The sequence below is a fragment of the Oncorhynchus keta genome, chromosome 18 (genome assembly GCF_023373465.1).
Source record: "Oncorhynchus keta strain PuntledgeMale-10-30-2019 chromosome 18, Oket_V2, whole genome shotgun sequence".
NCBI lineage: Eukaryota > Metazoa > Chordata > Actinopteri > Salmoniformes > Salmonidae > Oncorhynchus > Oncorhynchus keta.
In genome coordinates, this window is record NC_068438.1 from 44,379,764 (window position 1) to 44,399,719 (window position 19,956).

Genomic DNA, 19,956 nt, shown 5'->3' on the forward strand with positions numbered 1-19,956 from the left:
CCATAAAGACTACTAACCTGTCTGTGAGGACATAGTAATCCCATAAAGACTACTAACCTGTCTGTGAGGACATAGTAATCCCCTAAAGACTGTCTGTGAGGACGTAGTAATCCCATAAAGACTACTAACCTGTCAGTGAGGACATAGTAATCCCATAAAGACTGTCTGTGAGGACATCGTAATCCAATAAAGACTAGTAACCTGTCAGTAAGGACATAGTAATCCCATAAAGACTACTAACCTGTCAGTGAGGACATAGTAATCCCCTAAAGACTGTCTGTGAGGACATAGTAATCCCATAAAGACTACTAACCTGTCAGTGAGGACATAGTAATCCCATAAAGACTACTATCCTGTCAGTGAGGACATAGTAATCCCATAAAGACTACTAACCTGTCAGTGAGGACATAGTAATCCCCTAAAGACTGTCTGTGAGGACATAGTAATCCCATAAAGACTACTAACCTGTCAGTGAGGACATAGTAATCCCATAAAGACTACTAACCTGTCAGTGAGGACATAGTAATCCCATAACGACTGTCTGTGAGGACATAGTAATCCCATAAAGACTGTCTGTGAGGACATAGTAATCCCATAAAGACTGTCAGTGAGGACATAGTAATCCCATAAAGACTGTCAGTGAGGACATATTAATCCCATAAAGACTACTAACCTGCCAGTGAGCACTTTGGCCAGGAACATGGAGTGGATCCCTTTAGGAGAGCGCTTGGAGAAGTTATGGGAGTAGACGGCCTTGCGGGCGAAGTAGGAGCCTTGTCCGAACATGGTGGCGTGTTTGCCACTGACGCGCGGGTCAAAGTTGTGTTTGCAGATGCCCTCTACCACCTCAGTGGAGGTGCCGTGGAAAAGGTGACGCTCGCTCAGCATCCTGTCCATCTCCGAGAGACGACGAGACATGTACTCCTTCTTCCTGTTAGGGGGAGCAGAGGGGGGTGATGTCTTTAGGTCTAGTAATTGAATGTTTACACTTTGAACAGGATACAGTGAAACAGATTGAAGGTTTTACTCTATAGTCCAGTCTATATGATTCACTGCTTCTACCAAGTAGGAAACACTCACACCCACCCACACCACCAATCAACACCTTCTCACTAGGTGACTCATCCTCACCTTCTGCCGTATCTATGGCAACCGGATGTATAAAAAAATTCCTGTTCTTCTGAACTCACCTTCACTAGTGGGTTACACTAATGGTGGGAGCGCAGCTAAGTACGTGTTCAGAACACACGTACACAGCCCGGCTTTCTGTCATATTCTAACACCACAAGGCTAACCAACGTGGGACCTTAGCTCTTGAAGAAGTTAGATTAGCCTAGTACACTGCTCTCAATATCCACAAATTCAATGACCTCTTTGGCCCCAATTGCAAGCATTCTGGTGCATTCTGGCATCAGAGTCGTTTAGCCTGGAACAGACCCCTTCCAGCACATTCAGAGCCACAGCAGACAGACATCGGGCTTTTCCCTCGGTCTGGTCTAAAGCGAGATCAGACATCGGGCTTTTCCCTCGGTCTGGTCTAAAGCGAGATCAGACATCGGGCTTTTCCCTCGGTCTGGTCTAAAGCGAGATCAGACATCGGGCTTTTCCCTCGGTCTGGTCTAAAGCGAGATCAGACATCGGGCTTTTCCCTCGGTCTGGTCTAAAGCGAGATCAGACATCGGGCTTTTCCCTCGGTCTGGTCTAAAGCGAGATCAGACATCGGGCTTTTCCCTCGGTCTGGTCTAAAGCGAGATCAGACATCGGGCTTTTCCCTCGGTCTGGTCTAAAGCGAGATCAGACATCGGGCTTTTCCCTCGGTCTGGTCTAAAGCGAGATCAGACATCGGGCTTTTCCCTCGGTCTGGTCTAAAGCGAGATCAGACATCGGGCTTTTCCCTCGGTCTGGTCTAAAGCGAGATCAGACATCGGGCTTTTCCCTCGGTCTGGTCTAAAGCGAGATCAGACATCGGGCTTTTCCCTCGGTCTGGTCTAAAGCGAGATCAGTGTAGCAGCCAAGGCACACCAGCCATCTATCTACAGGAATAAATGAGCTGTGATTCAGACAGTCATAACCAACTAACAACTGTAACTACTAAGTCAACCAGCTCCTTACCTCCACGAGGATACAGGTGAACCTGTGTAATAACGGTATGATAACTCACCTCTTGTATTTCTCCCAGAGGAAGGGATTCTGGACGCGGAGGATCTTAAGGATGCGGAACTTGGTTTCGGACACCGTCTTGTGGAAGAGAGTGTAGACGGTCCGATAGCTCCGGTCGTCACAGGATACCGGAACCTGCAGGAAGTCCTGGCTGGTTGTCATGGGCAACCAGGTCTCTGGGAATACGCTGGGAGTGTTGGTGGAGGATGGAGAGAGAGGCAGAGAAAGGGACAGATCCACAGTGGAGGAGGGGGAAAAGGAGGAGAGGCCACCAAGAGTCCTACAAAAGAGAGGGAGAAACAGATTTAATCCTAGTAAAAATTCCGTGTTTCAGGCCAGTTAGGATCACCACTTTGTTTTAAGAATGTGTGATGTCAGAATAATAGTATAGAGAATGATTTATTTCAGCTTTTATTTCTTTCATCACATTCCCAGTGGGTCAGAAGTTTACATACACTCAATTAGTATTTGGTAGCATTTTATTTATATTGTTTAACTTGGGTCAAACGTTTTGGGTAGCCTTCCACAAGCTTCCCACAATAAGTTGGCTGAATTTTGGCCCATTCCTCCTGACAGAGCTGGTGTAACTGAGTCGGGTTTGTAGGCCTCCTTGATCGCACACGCTTTTTAAGTTCTGCTCAAAGATTTTATATAGGATTGAGGTCAGTGCTTTGTGATAGCCACTCAAATACCTTGACTTTGTCCTTAAGCCATTTTGCCACAACTTTGGAAGTATTCTTGGGGTCATTGTCCATTTGGAAGACCCATTTGCGACCAAGCTTCAACTTCCCGACTGATGTCTTGAGATGTTGCTTCAATATATCCACATCATTTTTCCTAACTCATGATGACATCTATTTTGTGAAGTGCACCAGTCCCTCCTGCAGCAAAGCACCCCCACAACATGATGCTGCCACCCCGTGCTTCACGGTTGGGATACTGTTCTTTTGCTTGCAAGCCTCCCCCTTTGTCCTCCAAACATAACAGTGGCCATTATGGCCAAACAGTTAAATTTTTGTTTCATCAGACCAGAGGACATTTCTCCAAAACGTACGATCTTTGTCCCCATGTGCAGTTGCAAACTGTAGTCTGGCTTTTTATGGCGGTTTTGGAGCAGTGGCTTCTTGCTTGCTGAGCGGCCTTTCAGGTTATGTCGATATAAGACTCGTTTTACTGTGGATATAGATACTTTTGTACCCGTTTCCTCCAGGATCTTCACAAGGTCTTTTGCTGTTGTTCTGGGATGTAGTATGTTCGTCTCTAGGAGACAGAACGCATCTCCTTCCTGAGCGGTATGACAGCTGTGTGGTCCCATGGTGTTTATACTTGCGTCCTATTGTTTGAACAGATGAACGTGGTACCTTCAGGCGTTTGGAATTTGCTCCCAACGATGAACCAGACTTCTGGAGGTCTACACTGATTTCTTTTGATTTTCCCCATGATGTCAAGCAAGGAGGCACTGAGTTTGAAGGTAGGCCTTGAAATACATCAACAGGTACACCTCCAATTGACTCAAATGACATCAATTAGCCTATTAGAAGCTTCTAAAGCCATGACATTTTCTGGAATTTTCCAAGCTGCTTAAAGGCACAGTCAACATAGTGTATGTAAACTTCTGACCCACTGGAATTGTGATACAGTGAATTATAAGTGAAATAATCTGTCTGTAAACAATTGCTGGAAAAATGACTTGTGTCAGGCACAAAGTAGATGTCCTAACCGACTTGCCAAAACTACAGTTTGTTAACAAGAAATTTGTGGTGTGGTTTTAATGACTCCAACCTCAGTGTTTGTAAACTTCAGACTTCCAACTGTACATGGATGCCTTCTAGAATTATAAACCACATCCGGAATCATCCAATAATGTTTCATTTCATAATACCCTATGCTGATGATGAATAACCAATCTAACTGAAGCTCCACCACATCCTGCATTAGAAACAACACGATCCCTGTCACCGATGATGATGTCATAGTGCTAGAAGCAGGCGATACTCTACTGCAGCAGCCAAGGAGAAGCCAACGAGCTTCTCAGAAATGAGGAGCTGACACAGGATGAGAAAAACACAAAGCAATAGCATATCAGGAGCCTGTCAGAGAACTCACACAGAGAGAAAAGAAAAGGCGATGGCCTGTCTGGCATTTTAGTCACTAACTGTAGGATCGCTGTCATGTTATTCTCTCTGGCTCAGACTACATGTCTTAATGGTGTTAGCCTTATCTCGGTGTCTGTGTGTGTCATTCTCTGTGGCACAGTGACGGTTTCTTTCTCTCCCTCCTGAGTCTCTCATCTCTCATCTCAGTTCTGTCTCGCTCTGTTTGAGTGTCAAGCTGAAATCTGTCCCCACAAATCAGAAGCTTTATTCCCCATGTGTTCTGAGAAGATCACAGGGAAGAGAGAGAGAATGTGAAAGAACCAGATTGCACGAGGGAAGATAAAGAGATGGATAGATGCAGAGAAAAAGGACAGCAGATGGATAGATGCAGAGAAAAAGGACAGCAGATGGATAGAAGCAGGGAAAAAGGACAGCAGATGGATAGATGCAGAGAAAAGGGACAGCAGATGGATAGATGCAGGGAAAAGGGACAGCAGATGGATAGATGCAGGGAAAAAGGACAGCAGATGGATAGATGCAGGGAAAAAGGACAGCAGATGGATAGATGCAGAGAAAAGGGACAGCAGATGGATAGATGCAGGGAAAAGGGACAGCAGATGGATAGATGCAGAGAAAAAGGACATCAGATGGATAGATGCAGGAAAAAGGACAGCAGATGGATAGATGCAGAGAAAAAGGACAGCAGATGGATAGATGCAGAGAAAAAGGACATCAGATGGATAGATGCAGGGAAAAAGGACAGCAGATGGATAGATGCAGAGAAAAAGGACAGCAGATGGATAAATGCAGAGAAAAAGGACAGCAGATGGATAGATGCAGGGAAAAAGGACAGCAGATGGATAGATGCAGAGAAAAGGGACAGCAGATGGATAGATGCAGGGAAAAGGGACAGCAGATGGATAGATGCAGAGAAAAAGGACATCAGATGGAAAGCAAGAGGTGAAACATTGAAGGGAGACTGTGTTTAAGACAAGGTGAACGGACGGACGTGAGAGAGAGAGATGTATTTGCCCAAGTGAGAAATAACTTGCAAGCAGCTAAAGAGCCACAGTGCCAATCAAGCTAACGACTTCCACCTCTGTGCTCAGAAGCACTAACACACAGGCAAACACACTGAACTCAAAATAAACACAGTAAGATTGCATGTGTTTTAATCATATCATGTTCAACTGTTTACAGCTAACACACACACACACACGAGTGTCTGAGAATGTGATAGCTGCAGAAGCTCCTCTCTCTCATGACACGGTGACCAAAGAAGAAGAGACTCTCTCATGACACGGTGACCAGAGAAGGGGAGACTCATGACACGGTGACTGGAGAAGAGGATCTCATGACACAGTGACTAGAGAAGAGGATCTCATGACACAGTGACTAGAGAAGAGGATCTCATGACACGGTGACAGGAGACTCATGACACGGTCACTAGAGAAGAGGATCTCATGACACGGTGACAGAGAAGAGGATCTCATGACACGGTGACTTTAGGATCTCATGACACGGTGACTAGAGAAGAGGATCTCATGACACGGTGACTAGAGAAGAAGAGACTCATGACACGGTGACTAGAGAAGAGGATCTCATGACACGGTGACTAGAGAAGGGATCTCATGACACGGTGACTAGAGAAGAGGATCTCATGACACGGTGACTAGAGAAGAGGATCTCATGACACGGTGACTAGAGAAGGGATCTCATGACACGGTGACTAGAGAAGAGGATCTCATGACACGGTGACTAGAGAAGAGGAGACTCTCATGACACGGTGACTAGAGAAGAGGAGACTCTCTCATGACACGGTGACTAGAGAAGAGGATCTCATGACACGGTGACTAGAGAAGAGGATCTCATGACACGGTGACTAGAGAAGAGGATCTCATGACACGGTGACTAGAGAAGAGGATCTCATGACACGGTGACTAGAGAAGAGGATCTCATGACACGGTGACTAGAGAAGAGGAGACTCATGACACGGTGACTAGAGAAGAGGATCTCATGACACGGTGACTAGAGAAGAGGATCTCATGACACGGTGACTAGAGAAGAGGATCTCATGACACGGTGACTAGAGAAGAGGATCTCATGACACGGTGACTAGAGAAGAAGAGACTCTCATGACACGGTGACTAGAGAAGAAGAGACTCATGACACGGTGACTAGAGAAGAAGAGACTCTCATGACACGGTGACTAGAGAAGAAGAGACTCATGACACGGTGACTAGAGAAGAAGAGACTCTCATGACACGGTGACTAGAGAAGAGGAGACTCATGACACGGTGACTAGAGAATAGGATCTCATAACACGGTGACTAGAGAAGAGGATCTCATGACACGGTGACTAGAGAAGAGGATCTCATGACACGGTGACTAGAGAAGAGGATCTCATGACACGGTGACTAGAGAAGAGGATCTCATGACACGGTGACTAGAGAAGAGGATCTCATGACACGGTGACTAGAGAAGAGGATCTCATGACACGGTGACTAGAGAAGAGGATCTCATGACACGGTGACTAGAGAAGAGGATCTCATGACACGGTGACTAGAGAAGAGGATCTCATGACACGGTGACTAGAGAAGAAGAGACTCTCATGACACGGTGACTAGAGAAGAGGATCTCATGACACGGTGACTAGAGAAGAAGAGACTCATGACACGGTGACTAGAGAAGAAGAGACTCATGACACGGTGACTAGAGAAGAAGAGACTCATGACACGGTGACTAGAGAAGAAGAGACTCATGACACGGTGACTAGAGAAGAAGAGACTCTCATGACACGGTGACTAGAGAAGAAGAGACTCTCATGACACGGTGACTAGAGAAGAAGAGACTCATGACACGGTGACTAGAGAAGAAGAGACTCATGACACGGTGACTAGAGAAGAAGAGACTCATGACACGGTGACTAGAGAAGAAGAGACTCATGACACGGTGACTAGAGAAGAGGATCTCATGACACGGTGACTAGAGAAGAAGAGACTCATGACACGGTGACTAGAGAAGAAGAGACTCATGACACGGTGACTAGAGAAGAAGAGACTCATGACACGGTGACTAGAGAAGAAGAGACTCATGACACGGTGACTAGAGAAGAAGAGACTCATGACACGGTGACTAGAGAAGAAGAGACTCTCATGACACGGTGACTAGAGAAGAGGATCTCATGACACGGTGACTAGAGAAGAGGATCTCATGACACGGTGACTAGAGAAGAGGATCTCATGACACGGTGACTAGAGAAGAAGAGACTCTCATGACACGGTGACTAGAGAAGAAGAGACTCTCATGACACGGTGACTAGAGAAGAAGAGACTCATGACACGGTGACTAGAGAAGAAGAGACTCTCATGACACGGTGACTAGAGAAGAAGAGACTCTCATGACACGGTGACTAGAGAAGAAGAGACTCATGACACGGTGACTAGAGAAGAAGAGACTCATGACACGGTGACTAGAGAAGAAGAGACTCATGACACGGTGACTAGAGAAGAAGAGACTCATGACACGGTGACTAGAGAAGAAGAGACTCTCATGACACGGTGACTAGAGAAGAAGAGACTCATGACACGGTGACTAGAGAAGAGGAGACTCATGACACGGTGACTAGAGAAGAGGATCTCATGACACGGTGACTAGAGAAGAGGAGACTCATGACACGGTGACTAGAGAAGAGGATCTCATGACACAGTGACTAGAGAAGAGGAGACTCTCTCATGACACAGTGACTAGAGAAGAAGAGACTCATGACACGGTGACTAGAGAAGAGGATACTCTCTCATGACACGGTGACTAGCGAAGAAGAGACTCATGACACGGTGCCATTAGAAGAGGAGAACAGAACAGTCAAGCAGCAGCCGTAGATGTAAAGAAGGAAAAGGATGAAAAAGCCCAGGGGACAAATCCCTTGCTCGCATTCCAACTCCTCAGTCACATTTCACACTCGTTCAGTCATGCTGCTGCCCCTGTCTGGAAGCCATTTACACCTCTCTTTCCCCATTTTCTTTTCCATCCATTCCCTTTTTCTTCTGTCTCTCCCTCTTCCTTGTTCTCTCTCTCTTCCTCCTCTCTCTCTTTCCATCTGTTTGTTCCAGGTCTGGTTGGAACAGCACAGTCTAGCTCCTCCCAGTAGCAGTAGTACTGGACTGATAGGACTGTGAGGGCCAGCACTGTGTTCTGGTAGTTAGATCAATTTGCCACATTACACTAGGGATAGACTGCTACTTCCAGGGAAGACTGACTGCTACTTCCAGGGAAGACTGACTGACTGCTACTTCCAGGGAAGACTGACTGACTGCTACTTCCAGGGAAGACTGACTGACTGCTACTTCCAGGGAAGACTGACTGACTGCTACTTCCAGGGAAGACTGACTGACTGCTACTTCCAGGGAAGACTGACTGACTGCTACTTCCAGGGAAGACTGACTGACTGCTACTTCCAGGGAAGACTGACTGACTGCTACTTCCAGGGAAGACTGACTGACTGCTACTTCCAGGGAAGACTGACTGACTGCTACTTCCAGGGAAGACTGACTGACTGCTACTTCCAGGGAAGACTGACTGACTGCTACTTCCAGGGAAGACTGACTGACTGCTACTTCCAGGGGAAGACTGACTGACTGGCTCTATGGAACACTGTTTCACAATGACACTAGCTAAGTAAGAGAAGAGAGTGTGTGGTCACTGTGCTGGCACATCATGTCCAACCACAGTGTGCCGTGCCCTGGTCCCATCCATACAAGACAAGTTGTTATGGTAGCAGCAGGCTTCGGTGTACTATGCCATGTAAAATGTTAACAGGACAGTTCACCTCACAATCACATTTTGTCAGACTTTTTCAACACTCAAGTGGGAGATTGCTCATGGGGAGCTCTTGATATGAGCGTGTGCTAAATGTAATCGACTACATAAGTGGTATAGTATTGTAGTAATGGAGTAGATGAGTGTTATAGTATAGTAGTAATGGAGTAGATGAGTGTTATAGTATTGTAGTAATGGAGTAGATGAGTGTTATAGTATAGCAGTAATGGAGTATATAAGTGTTATAGTATAGTAGTAATGGAGTATATGAGTGTTACAGTATTGTAGTATATAAGTGTTATAGTATTGTAGTAATGGAGTAGATGAGTGTTATAGTATTGTAGTAATGGAGTAGATGAGTGTTATAGTATTGTAGTATATAAGTGTTATAGTATAGTAGTAATGGAGTAGATGAGTGTTATAGTATTGTAGTATATAAGTGTTATAGTATTGTAGTAATGGAGTAGATGAGTGTTGTAGTATTGTAGTAATGGAGTAAATACGTGGAATAGTATTATAGTAATGGAGTATATCTGAAACTAGTATAGAGGTAGTCCTGTACTCACTGTAGATGTGGCGTGAGGACCATGGAGGACAGGAAGAGGGGGCGTTTCTTGATCTGGCGCCTGAAGCCGAACACGGCGTTCTGCTGGAAGCCCTCTCTGATGTTGAGGATGTACTGGTTCTGTAGGGTGATGAAACGGACCTCCTTCAGACCACGACCACTAGCCTCCTCTATCAGACGCACTACCGGCTAGAGGGAGGGGGCGGGGGGGAGAAAGAGAGGGGAGGGAGGATCGACGTTTAATTTGAGATATTATTTGTGGTGATTTACTCATCAGGAATAATAATGTGATTCAAAGTTGTTCCACCTAATATTGTTTCATTAAGTTATTTTACGTTTCTAACCAACAATGCGCCTATGCAAAGTCCTCACTCAGTCACTCAGAAACTTCTTCCAGTGTCAGTCAGCCTGCCAGCATTTCATTTCACGTTGGGTTTGTTGTCAGTGTGTGTTTAGGCTACCTGCCCCTCCCCCGTTCAAACCATAGGCTACTGTACTGAGGTTACAAACATGATTCAGAAATTAGCGAGAGATGTTTTATATTACAGAAGAATTGATTCACTTCTTCAATGCTAGTTAAGAATACTATACGTAGTTATCACATTTCATGTTGGGTTTGATTAACTACAAAAAGCTAAGACTTGTTTTTATTTGAATTCTGCTGCCGTTCTGCAAACATAAGCTTGTTAGCTAGCTAGCTCTGGTCCATCCAACTCTCGGAAGTTCAAAGTTCTTCCATAGAAACCACTCCTAGGCATAATTTTGTGGGCCCAATTCAGATAATACATGTCATATCAAGATGCTCATATCAAGATGGTCAGAGCTTCTTGAAGCCTCATCCTCCATCAACACCCATGCCCTATATACTTGTCTGTCCATCATGCATCTAAACAACTAGCTTGCCCGCTCCATAGCAAGTTGCTCTATTCCGCGCTGACTGAGGTCATTTAATGAACTAAAATGGAAAAAATGGAAGATTTCACAGGTTAAAAGAGGAAACAGAAAGGAGAGTTCAAAGGTTAAAAGAGGAAACAGAAAGGAGAGTTCAAAGGTTAAAAGAGGAAACAGAAAGGAGAGTTCAAAGGTTAAAAGAGGAAACAGAAAGGAGAGTTCAAAGGTTAAAAGAGGAAACAGAAAGGAGAGTTCAAAGGTTAAAAGAGGAAACAGAAAGGAGAGTTCAAAGGTTAAAAGAGGAAACGGAAAGGAACGATATAAACCGATACATTGTTTGGAGTTCGACCGGTTCAGAAATGTATTTTCTTGGTCGGAACAGTGGAACGGAACGAAGATAATCGTGGTTCTGTTCAGAGAAAAACTTTTCGAAAATATTTTTGTTTCCAACCCCTGCTCTGAACACACACTCACCTCAGAGTATTCTCTCCAGCCGAAGTTGTCTCTGCAGTAGTATTTCCACACTGTGTGGCAGTTAGGGGTGGGGTTTGTGTTTGGGGGCGGGGCGGCAGGGCTGGAGGGAGTGGTCAACCGTCTGACACGGTCGAACTCCAGGTCACATACACGCATCGTAGTGAAGTCTAAGGAAAACACACGACCCCTAGGAGAGAAGAGAGCACATGGTCAGTACACACAGGCAATTTCACTTGACCGACACATTCATCATGCAACATCACATAAAACCGCCAGATATCACACACTGCGGTCAACTGAAAATGTGCTATCTAGGTCAAAGATCAGCCTTATATAATGATAGATCACGAGAGAGAGCGAGAGAGAGAGAGATCTGGGGTCTGCTCACAATATGGGACAAACACCAAATTGAGACTGCATTCAGAATTCTGCAAAAATATCCTCGGTGTACACCGTAGAACACCAAATAATGCATTCAGAGCAGAATTACCCTAATTATCAAAATCCTGAAAAGTGCTGTTAAATTCTACAACCACCTAAAAGGAAGCAATTTCCAAACCTTCCCGAACAAAGCTATCACCTACAGAGAGATGAACCTGAAGAAGAGTCCCCTAAGCAAGCTAGTCCTGGGGCTCTGTTCACAAACACACCCCACATTTGAAAAATGTACACAAAAACATGAATTTGAAGACAAATCCAATTTTGATAAACTCCCAGATCTACTGGGAGAAATACCACACCATATTCCATATTCACAACAAAAGGGCAACCAGTGAAGAACAAACACCATTGTAAATACAACCCATATTTATGTTTATTTATTTTCCCTTTTGTAATTAAACTATTTGCACATCAATATAACACCGTACATATCCATAATATGTCTTTCTTCTTTGGAGCCTTTTGTGGGTGTAATGTTTACTGTTCATTTTTATTGTTAATTTCACATTTGTTTATTATCTATTTCACTTGCTTTAGCAATGCCAACAAATGTTTCCCATGCCAATAAAGCCCCTTGAAATGAATTGAATTGAGAGAGACCTCTGTCTTTGTCTGTGCTAGTCTGGGTCAAATCCTACCACCCCGCCCCCTACCACCAACCCACTAGCACCCCTCGGGCCCCTGGCAAGCTCTTTTCTGGGTCAGACATGCCCCATACACATGCATGAGCAACGCATGCAGGCATAGACATAAATATGTCATGCACACACACACTGTAGGCTAGCTGTGCTGTGGCTGTGTTAATGGGCTGATTGATCGTGGCTGGGAGACTAATGGAATTTGAGGTTAAAGGAGTCTGGACAGGCAGAGACAGAGAGGTGTGACAAGCTGTGTGTGTGTGTGTGTGTGTGTGTGTGTGTGTGTGTGTGTGTGTGTGTGTGTGTGTGTGTGTGTGTGTGTGTGTGTGCGTGTGAGAGAGAGAGGTGTGACAAACTGTGTGTGGACAGTTAAGGCTCCCGATTTTCTCGGCTGTTCGGGCACACAACATTTGTTCTGGAGGCAAGCCGAAGATCGGAGCCGAAGTCTAAGCCCCTTCGTCAGTGATTGGTCAACAGTAGGGATTCTGTGTTTTCATGCACATTTTTTTATTGAGAAATCCTGTCCCCAAACATCTTCGTTAGATGTAAAATTGCATGACTAAGATCTCTTCGGCAAAAATGTCAAAATTAATGACAGATTTCTTGAGTTATTCAGTCTGACTATTTTGAGAAAGTGTATACTGGCTATGGTGTCTCAAAATGGACAAACAGTACCACGTTTTTCAAGCAAAGGTCTTTTAAGGGAGTACGCGAGCAAACTCAATCGGTTCGGTTAGGGGCCAGCCGAGTTCTGCTAGGGGCCAGCCGAGTTCTGCTAGGGGCCAGCCGAGTTCTGCTAGGGGCCAGCCGAGTTCTGCTAGGGGCCAGCCGAGTTCTGCCAGGGGCCAGCCGAGTTCTGCTAGGGGCCAGCCGAGTTCTGCTAGGGGCCAGCCGAGTTCTGCTAGGGGCCAGCCGAACTGAAGCATGCTGACGCCTTTGGTGTGTGTTTTGGTGACCTGTGTGGGATGTGTAGATTACAAGATAAATTGTCCTTCACAGCTCAGCTAGCCACTAGACTCTAGTCCACTGTCCAGTACATAGTTCACTGCTCAGCTACCTATGCTAGCCAAAATATAACATTTGAATTATAAACAAAGAGGCAGAGGAATGAACTGTCAAAATGAATACAAACGCCACGCAAACACACCATCCTATGCCCAGCTCATCCACACATGACTCTACAGTTATGCGTTCAATGACTCACAACAGCTGAGAGAAGTGAAACTCACTTTACCAAAAAAAGTGTCAAGTCATAGTTTTACCCAATAAACGAATCAGTCAGCGGTTTTCTGAGACACACACACACATTGCTACACTTTTAGATGCACTATTGTAAAGTGACTGTTCCACTGGATGTCATAAGGTGAATGCACCAATTTGTAAGTCGCTCTGGATAAGAGCGTCTGCTAAATGACTTAAATGTAAATGTAAATGCTCTTGAAAACATAGTCGTTGGTTTTACAGAAATGTGAATACATTTCTCACACACATTTCACACAGATTGATTACCGTTTCTGTTAACACTAACTAGGAGTGTGGCGGTCCGTGTGAGGAACTGAAATAGGGATCTGTTACTGCTCTCTCATGCTTCACAACCACCAGCCTGCTATCTATCTATTTCTATCATATGGGTAATGCTAAAGTCATTGTAGGTTCTGGTAAAGAATAAATTATTTTGTTCACTTTTCAAGAACAAAATGGTTTGTTAACAAAAGAGTTGTTACAGGTATTTTGGGAAATATATATATATATTTTAATGATTGGACCAGCAACATACATGATAATACATGACTAATGAGAGGTGAGAAGGCATCAGGAAAGGAGGAAGAGGAACAGAAAGAGGAAGAAGAAAAATACAGAGAGAGAACAGGAGGGGCAGGAACAGGCTGCATTGTCAAAGTAGAGTATGTTCCGTTCTCTCTGTTCTCTCCTCTTCTCTGTTCTGCTCCCTCGGTTCTCTTTCATTCTCTGTCTTCCCTCATTCGACTCCTCTCTCTGTTCTTTCTCTCAGTACAGAACTGTCTCTGCCTGCCACACAACACTAACGAGAGAGCATGGCCCTCTGTTTTTTTAGGCTCGGGCAGTGTACAGATGTGTTCATAGCGTCATACCGTCCTTGTCTCATCCCTGGATTTACGGTATTACCGGCATAGCACACAAGGGGGCGTTAAAATGCAAGAAAAGCCCATTGGGCCTCTATTACCAGAATGCTAACAAAATTTGCACAAACTAATATCAAAATCACAGATGCTGTTCGCTAAATGCTAACGAGCAAAAATGAACAAACTAATTGCAAAGAAAGGCAAATCCGGCTCATAAAGTTATACAAGCATAGCTAGTAGCACTACCATAGCTAGTAGCACTACCATAGCTAGTATGTCATTTTCGGTGAGTGTGGAAATCTACAAGCGAAAGTGAACAAGAGAAATTGTGCAAAAGAACAAAGTTGTGATCCATGCTTTTTTGGGAAGGAACAGCAGCATGTGTACATGGACCAGATGGGACAAGAACAGAGGAGAAAAGAACACACTAGTAGGAAGCACAGGGAGGGTAAAGAACACACTAGTAGGAAGCACAGGGAGGGTAAAGAACACACTAGTAGGAAGCACAGGGAGGGTAAAGAACACACTAGTAGGAAGCACAGGGAGGGTAAAGAACACACTAGTAGGAAGCACAGGGAGGGTAAAGAACACACTAGTAGGAAGCACAGGGAGGGTAAAGAACACACTAGTAGGAAGCACAGGGAGGGTAAAGAACACACTAGTAGGAAGCACAGGGAGGGTAAAGAACACACTAGTAGGAAGCACAGGGAGGGTAAAGAACACACTAGTAGGAAGCACAGGGAGGGTAAAGAACACACTAGTAGGAGGTTGTGTGTGTTTGGGAGAAAAAAGTCAGCTGTACAGAACTCATCCAGAGCTCTCTGACTTCTGGCAGAAAAGCCAGTATAAGATATTTGATGGCAAACATTTAGTAGTGAATTGCAGACAAGTTTAACTTCATTACCTCGTGAGCCACACAACAGAGACTCGTACTTAGATTTAGAACGTTATGGATTGCAGATATTAACTTAAACATTTGCTACAAATATTAACAGTTATTGAAGAATAAATCGTTTTGACAGTTGAAAAAAAAAAAATGTTCTCAAATACTCCAGTATACGGTATAGCGCCCAAGACTAGTGTGTGGACATCTCTGCTCATGCTCTCTGTGTATCGCGGGGAAGGGCCCGTCAGCCAGCATTTCATGTTGGTCTACACCTGTTGTTTATCAAGCACGTGACAGATAAAATAGGATTTCATTGAACGATCCTTATGGGGAATAGAAGTCATTTTGCCAGTCCCCACGAGGAAAAATATTAGGGTTTTGGGTTGGAATTGGAGTTAAAGTTAGGTAAAAATAAGATGTTTAATAGGAATCAATTGTGTGTGTCCCCACAAGGTTAGTAAAACAAAATAAGTCATGAGGAATGTGTGAACTGTCACATTTATGAGCAGAATGGAACGACAGCCAATCACGCTACACTCCATCTCACCACAAACACACACAACCTCCAACTAGAACACTCATCTCATTCCAGACATCACACAACCCTTCACTACAGAGCCCCCTCCTTCTGATTATATAACACACCTAGAGCAGCTGCAAGCTGAAAACAATGGCTAATAACAAGTTAATTACAATATACCATATATATATATATATACATACTCTCTCTCTCCTCCTGTCTCCCTCCAGCCCGTCCCCACTCTCTCTCCTCCTCTGTCTCCCTCCAGCACTTCCCACTCTCTCCCTCCAGCCCCTCCCCGCTCTCTCCCTCCAGCCCTTCCCGCTCGCTCTCCCTCCAGCCCGTCCCCACTCTCTCTCCTCCTCTGTCTCCCTCCAGCCCGTCCCCACTCTCTCTCCTCCTTTGTCTCCCTCCAGCACTTCCCACTCTCTCCCTCCAGCCCCTCCCCGCTCTCTCCCTCCAGCCCTTCCCGCTCGCTCTCCCTCCAGCCTGTCCACTCTCTCTCCTCCTCTGTCTCCCTCCAGCCCTTCCACTCTCTCTCTCCTCCTCTGTCTCTCTCCAGCCCTTCCTCTGTCTCCCTCCAGCCCTTCCTCTGTCTCCCTCCAGCCCTTCCACTCTCTCTCTCTCCTCCTCTGTCTCTCTCCAGCCCTTCCACTCTCTCTCTCTCTCCTCCTCCGTCTCCCTCCAGCCCTCACCATTTCTCTCTGGGCCAGATACGTAGCTTCATTCTAAAAATAAAATTCCGCTGGTTAAATGAAGTGCAATGAGTGAGTCTGGGAGTTCATTAAGAGAGCCAATCAAATGCCAGACACAGTCCAAAGACACACCCCTTTTTGGAAGAGACAGCACTCAAAGCTTGGCTTAAAATGTGGCCTTTCCAGAGGTGCAAAGACACACCCTAACTGAACAGTCACACACACACAAATTCATTTCAGGTCATACCCTGAGAACAGTGAGAGTGGCTGAGAACTGTTTGTTCATTTGAGAAGACTAAAAAGTAATTTAGCCCTGGGGTGATAGAAGAACAGAAAGAGTGAGAGAGAGATGGGGTTGAAAAGAGGAGTGTGAGAAAAAGAGATGGAGGGAGGTACAGAGTGAGGAGGAGGAGTTTGAGTCAGTTGGAGATGTGACATCTTGGAGGAAGGTCATGGTTACAACACCCTTTGATGTCCCAACGGACCAATCACAGAGCAGTACTGGAATCACCACGGTAACAGGGGCAAAGCCTGGCCAACTATGGAGATGCATTATTGTCAGGTGAAATGATTAGCTCACACACACACACACACAGGCGGGCGCACACGCGCACACACACGATACACAGACGACCTTGAATGCAGGGCACAGTCAACTGAAGTTAGGATTGACACAGACAGACACCTACAACAGACAGACAGAAAGACACTGTAGTTGAAATGACAGATGTATTGAGTTCAAGCCTGGAGTGTGACAAAGAGACAGAGGGTGGCCTCTAGATCCAGCCCTATACCAAACCCTCTCTCACCCACATACATCAGCACAATTTAAGGCAGCTCACACTCGCTTGTACACACCCCATGACTTTCTTACAGTCACACCTGCATGCCCGCATCAGTCACGCTCCCGAGAGCGTCACTGACTAGAACCAGATAAATTCACACGCAGTCACACACACACAAGCCAGTGAACCGACCTTACTGAGGTTGATGTGGGCTCCAAAAGTTACACCATGACACACATACATACAAGAAGTCCCTTTGGTGAGGAGGACAAGGTGGACACACTGAGTCATCCTCCCTTCCTCATCTAGAGAGATTAAACACTGTTCCTTCTCCTGTATTTGGTTCAGTTTCCCAGAAACCACAACACACTCACTTCACTCCATCACCCAGTTTGTGGGGAGAGGTTGATGAGAGGTAAAATTTGAGAGAAAACAAGAGACGAGGATAGGTAGAGAGAAAACAAGAGACGAGGATAGGTAGAGAGAAAACAAGAGACGAGGATAGGTAGAGAGAAAACAAGAGACGAGGATAGGTAGAGAGAAAACAAGAGACGAGGATAGGTAGAGAGAAAACAAGAGACGAGGATAGGTAGAGAGAAAACAAGAGACGAGGATAGGTAGAGAGAAAACAAGAGACGAGGATAGGGAGAGAGAAAACAAGAGACGAGGATAGGGAGAGAGAAAACAAGAGACGAGGATAGGGAGAGAGAAAACAAGAGACGAGGATAGGGAGAGAGAAAACAAGAGACGAGGATAGGTAGAGAGAAAACAAGAGACGAGGATAGGTAGAGAGAAAACAAGAGACGAGGATAGGTAGAGAGAAAACAAGAGACGAGGATAGGTAGAGAGAAAACAAGAGACGAGGATAGGTAGAGAGAAAACAAGAGACGAGGATAGGTAGAGAGAAAACAAGAGACGAGGATAGGTAGAGAGAAAACAAGAGACGAGGATAGGTAGAGAGAAAACAAGAGACGAGGATAGGTAGAGAGAAAACAAGAGACGAGGATAGGGAGAGAGAAAACAAGAGACGAGGATAGGATAGGGAGAGAGAAAACAAGAGACGAGGATAGGGAGAGAGAAAACAAGAGACGAGGATAGAGAGAAAACAAGAGACGAGGATAGGGAGAGAGAAAACAAGAGACGAGGATAGGGAGAGAGAAAACAAGAGACGAGGATAGGTAGAGAGAAAACAAGAGACGAGGATAGGGAGAGAGAAAACAAGAGACGAGGATAGGGAGAGAGAAAACAAGAGACGAGGATAGGTAGAGAGAAAACAAGAGACGAGGATAGGGAGAGAGAAAACAAGAGACGAGGATAGGGAGAGAGAAAACAAGAGACGAGGATAGGTAGAGAGAAAACAAGAGACGAGGATAGGTAGAGAGAAAACAAGAGACGAGGATAGGGAGAGAGAAAACAAGAGACGAGGATAGGTAGAGAGAAAACAAGAGACGAGGATAGGTAGAGAGAAAACAAGAGACGAGGATAGGGAGAGAGAAAACAAGAGATGAGGATAGGGAGAGAGAAAACAAGAGATGAGGATAGGGAGAGAGAAAACAAGAGATGAGGATAGGGAGAGAGAAAACAAGAGATGAGGATAGGGAGAGAGAAAACAAGAGATGAGGATAGGGAGAGAGAAAACAAGAGATGAGGATAGGGAGAGAGAAAACAAGAGATGAGGATAGGGAGAGAGAAAACAAGAGATGAGGATAGGGAGAGAGAAAACAAGAGATGAGGATAGGGAGAGAGAAAACAAGAGATGAGGATAGGGAGAGAGAAAACAAGAGATGAGGATAGGGAGAGAGAAAACAAGAGATGAGGATAGGGAGAGAGAGAAAACAAGAGATGAGGATAGGGAGAGAGAGAAAACAAGAGATGAGGATAGGGAGAGAGAGAAAACAAGAGATGAGGATAGGGAGAGAGAGAAAACAAGAGATGAGGATAGGGAGAGAGAAAAAACAAGAGATGAGGATAGGGAGAGAGAAAACAAGAGATGAGGATAGGGAGAGAGAAAAAACAAGAGATGAGGATAGGGAGAGAGAAAACAAGAGATGAGGATAGGGAGAGAGAAAACAAGAGATGAGGATAGGGAGAGAGAAAACAAGAGATGAGGATAGGGAGAGAGAGAAAACAAGAGATGAGGATAGGGAGAGAGATAACAAGAGATGAGGATAGGGAGAGAGAAAACAAGAGATGAGGATAGGGAGAGAGAAAACAAGCAATGAGGATAGGGAGAGAGAAAACAAGCAATGAGGATAGGGAGAGAGAAAACAAGAGATGCTGGAGGGATAGGAGAGGAAATTGCTTCAGAATAGGCGTACGGAAGCCTGCAGGCACGAACACTCACAGGCCACAAAGAAAGAGAGTGAGAGAAGGTAGAGACTGAGTAATGAAAGGCAGGGCAACACAGACCTCGCCCCAGTGAATCATTTCATAGGCAGTCTGACACGTTATCTCCTCACACACGTACACACACACACACGCAAGTAGCACACACACATAAGCAAGGAGGCACACACACACACACACACACACGCAAGAAAACATTCACACACACGCAGGTTAGGCTACACATTGTCTGAGAAATTATATATTCTGACAAACAGTGGCACAAGGACACACACACACAGTTGTGCACATGGACAGAAGCAAATCACACACACCTGGTGTCAGGTCACTCTGTCCTTGGTGCTCAGTGACTCTGTCAGTTAATGACGTGTGAACCATTTACTGTCTGTCCAACAAAAGGCTCTCGCACACGCACACACACACATTACATAAAATATTCCTGTCAAGTAGATGAGGGTAAAAAGCAGATCACACACTAACTCTGCTAGATCAACTGGACATTTTTGCTATACATATCAAAAACGCCTCCCTGCAGTTTA

At 45.1% G+C, this 19,956-nt stretch overlaps 1 protein-coding gene and 1 long non-coding RNA gene across 35 annotated transcripts in view; one reads left to right on the plus strand and one right to left on the minus strand.

Annotated features, from left to right (window-relative positions):
* Nucleotides 1-19,956, minus strand: part of LOC118378450 (protein mono-ADP-ribosyltransferase TIPARP-like) — a 31,293-nt gene that overhangs the window by 2,682 nt on the left and 8,655 nt on the right. For 11 of the 33 annotated variants that reach the window (XM_052468469.1, XM_052468473.1, XM_052468465.1 and 8 more), the window contains exons 3-8: nucleotides 11,005-11,191; nucleotides 9,641-9,828; nucleotides 2,162-2,440; nucleotides 466-931; nucleotides 130-393; nucleotides 1-57 (exon numbers count right to left, since the gene is read on the minus strand). The exon at nucleotides 1-57 is cut by the window's left edge. In XM_052468469.1, coding sequence (XP_052324429.1) covers nucleotides 637-931; nucleotides 2,162-2,440; nucleotides 9,641-9,828; nucleotides 11,005-11,191 — 949 coding nt within the window. In that variant the 3' untranslated portion in view covers nucleotides 1-57; nucleotides 130-393; nucleotides 466-636. The remainder of the gene's footprint in view (nucleotides 58-129; nucleotides 394-465; nucleotides 932-2,161; nucleotides 2,441-9,640; nucleotides 9,829-11,004; nucleotides 11,192-19,956) is intronic. The other 22 variants (XM_052468484.1, XM_052468479.1, XM_052468468.1 and 19 more) reach the window with 13 other exon arrangements.
* Nucleotides 17,512-18,576, plus strand: LOC127908828 (uncharacterized). Of its 2 annotated transcripts, none has more exons than XR_008068599.1 (3): nucleotides 17,512-17,688; nucleotides 17,829-18,052; nucleotides 18,502-18,576. It is a non-coding gene; the product is annotated as an uncharacterized LOC127908828 (long non-coding RNA). The 2 variants fall into 2 exon arrangements; XR_008068598.1 differs by lacking the exon at nucleotides 18,502-18,576 and adding an exon at nucleotides 18,418-18,492.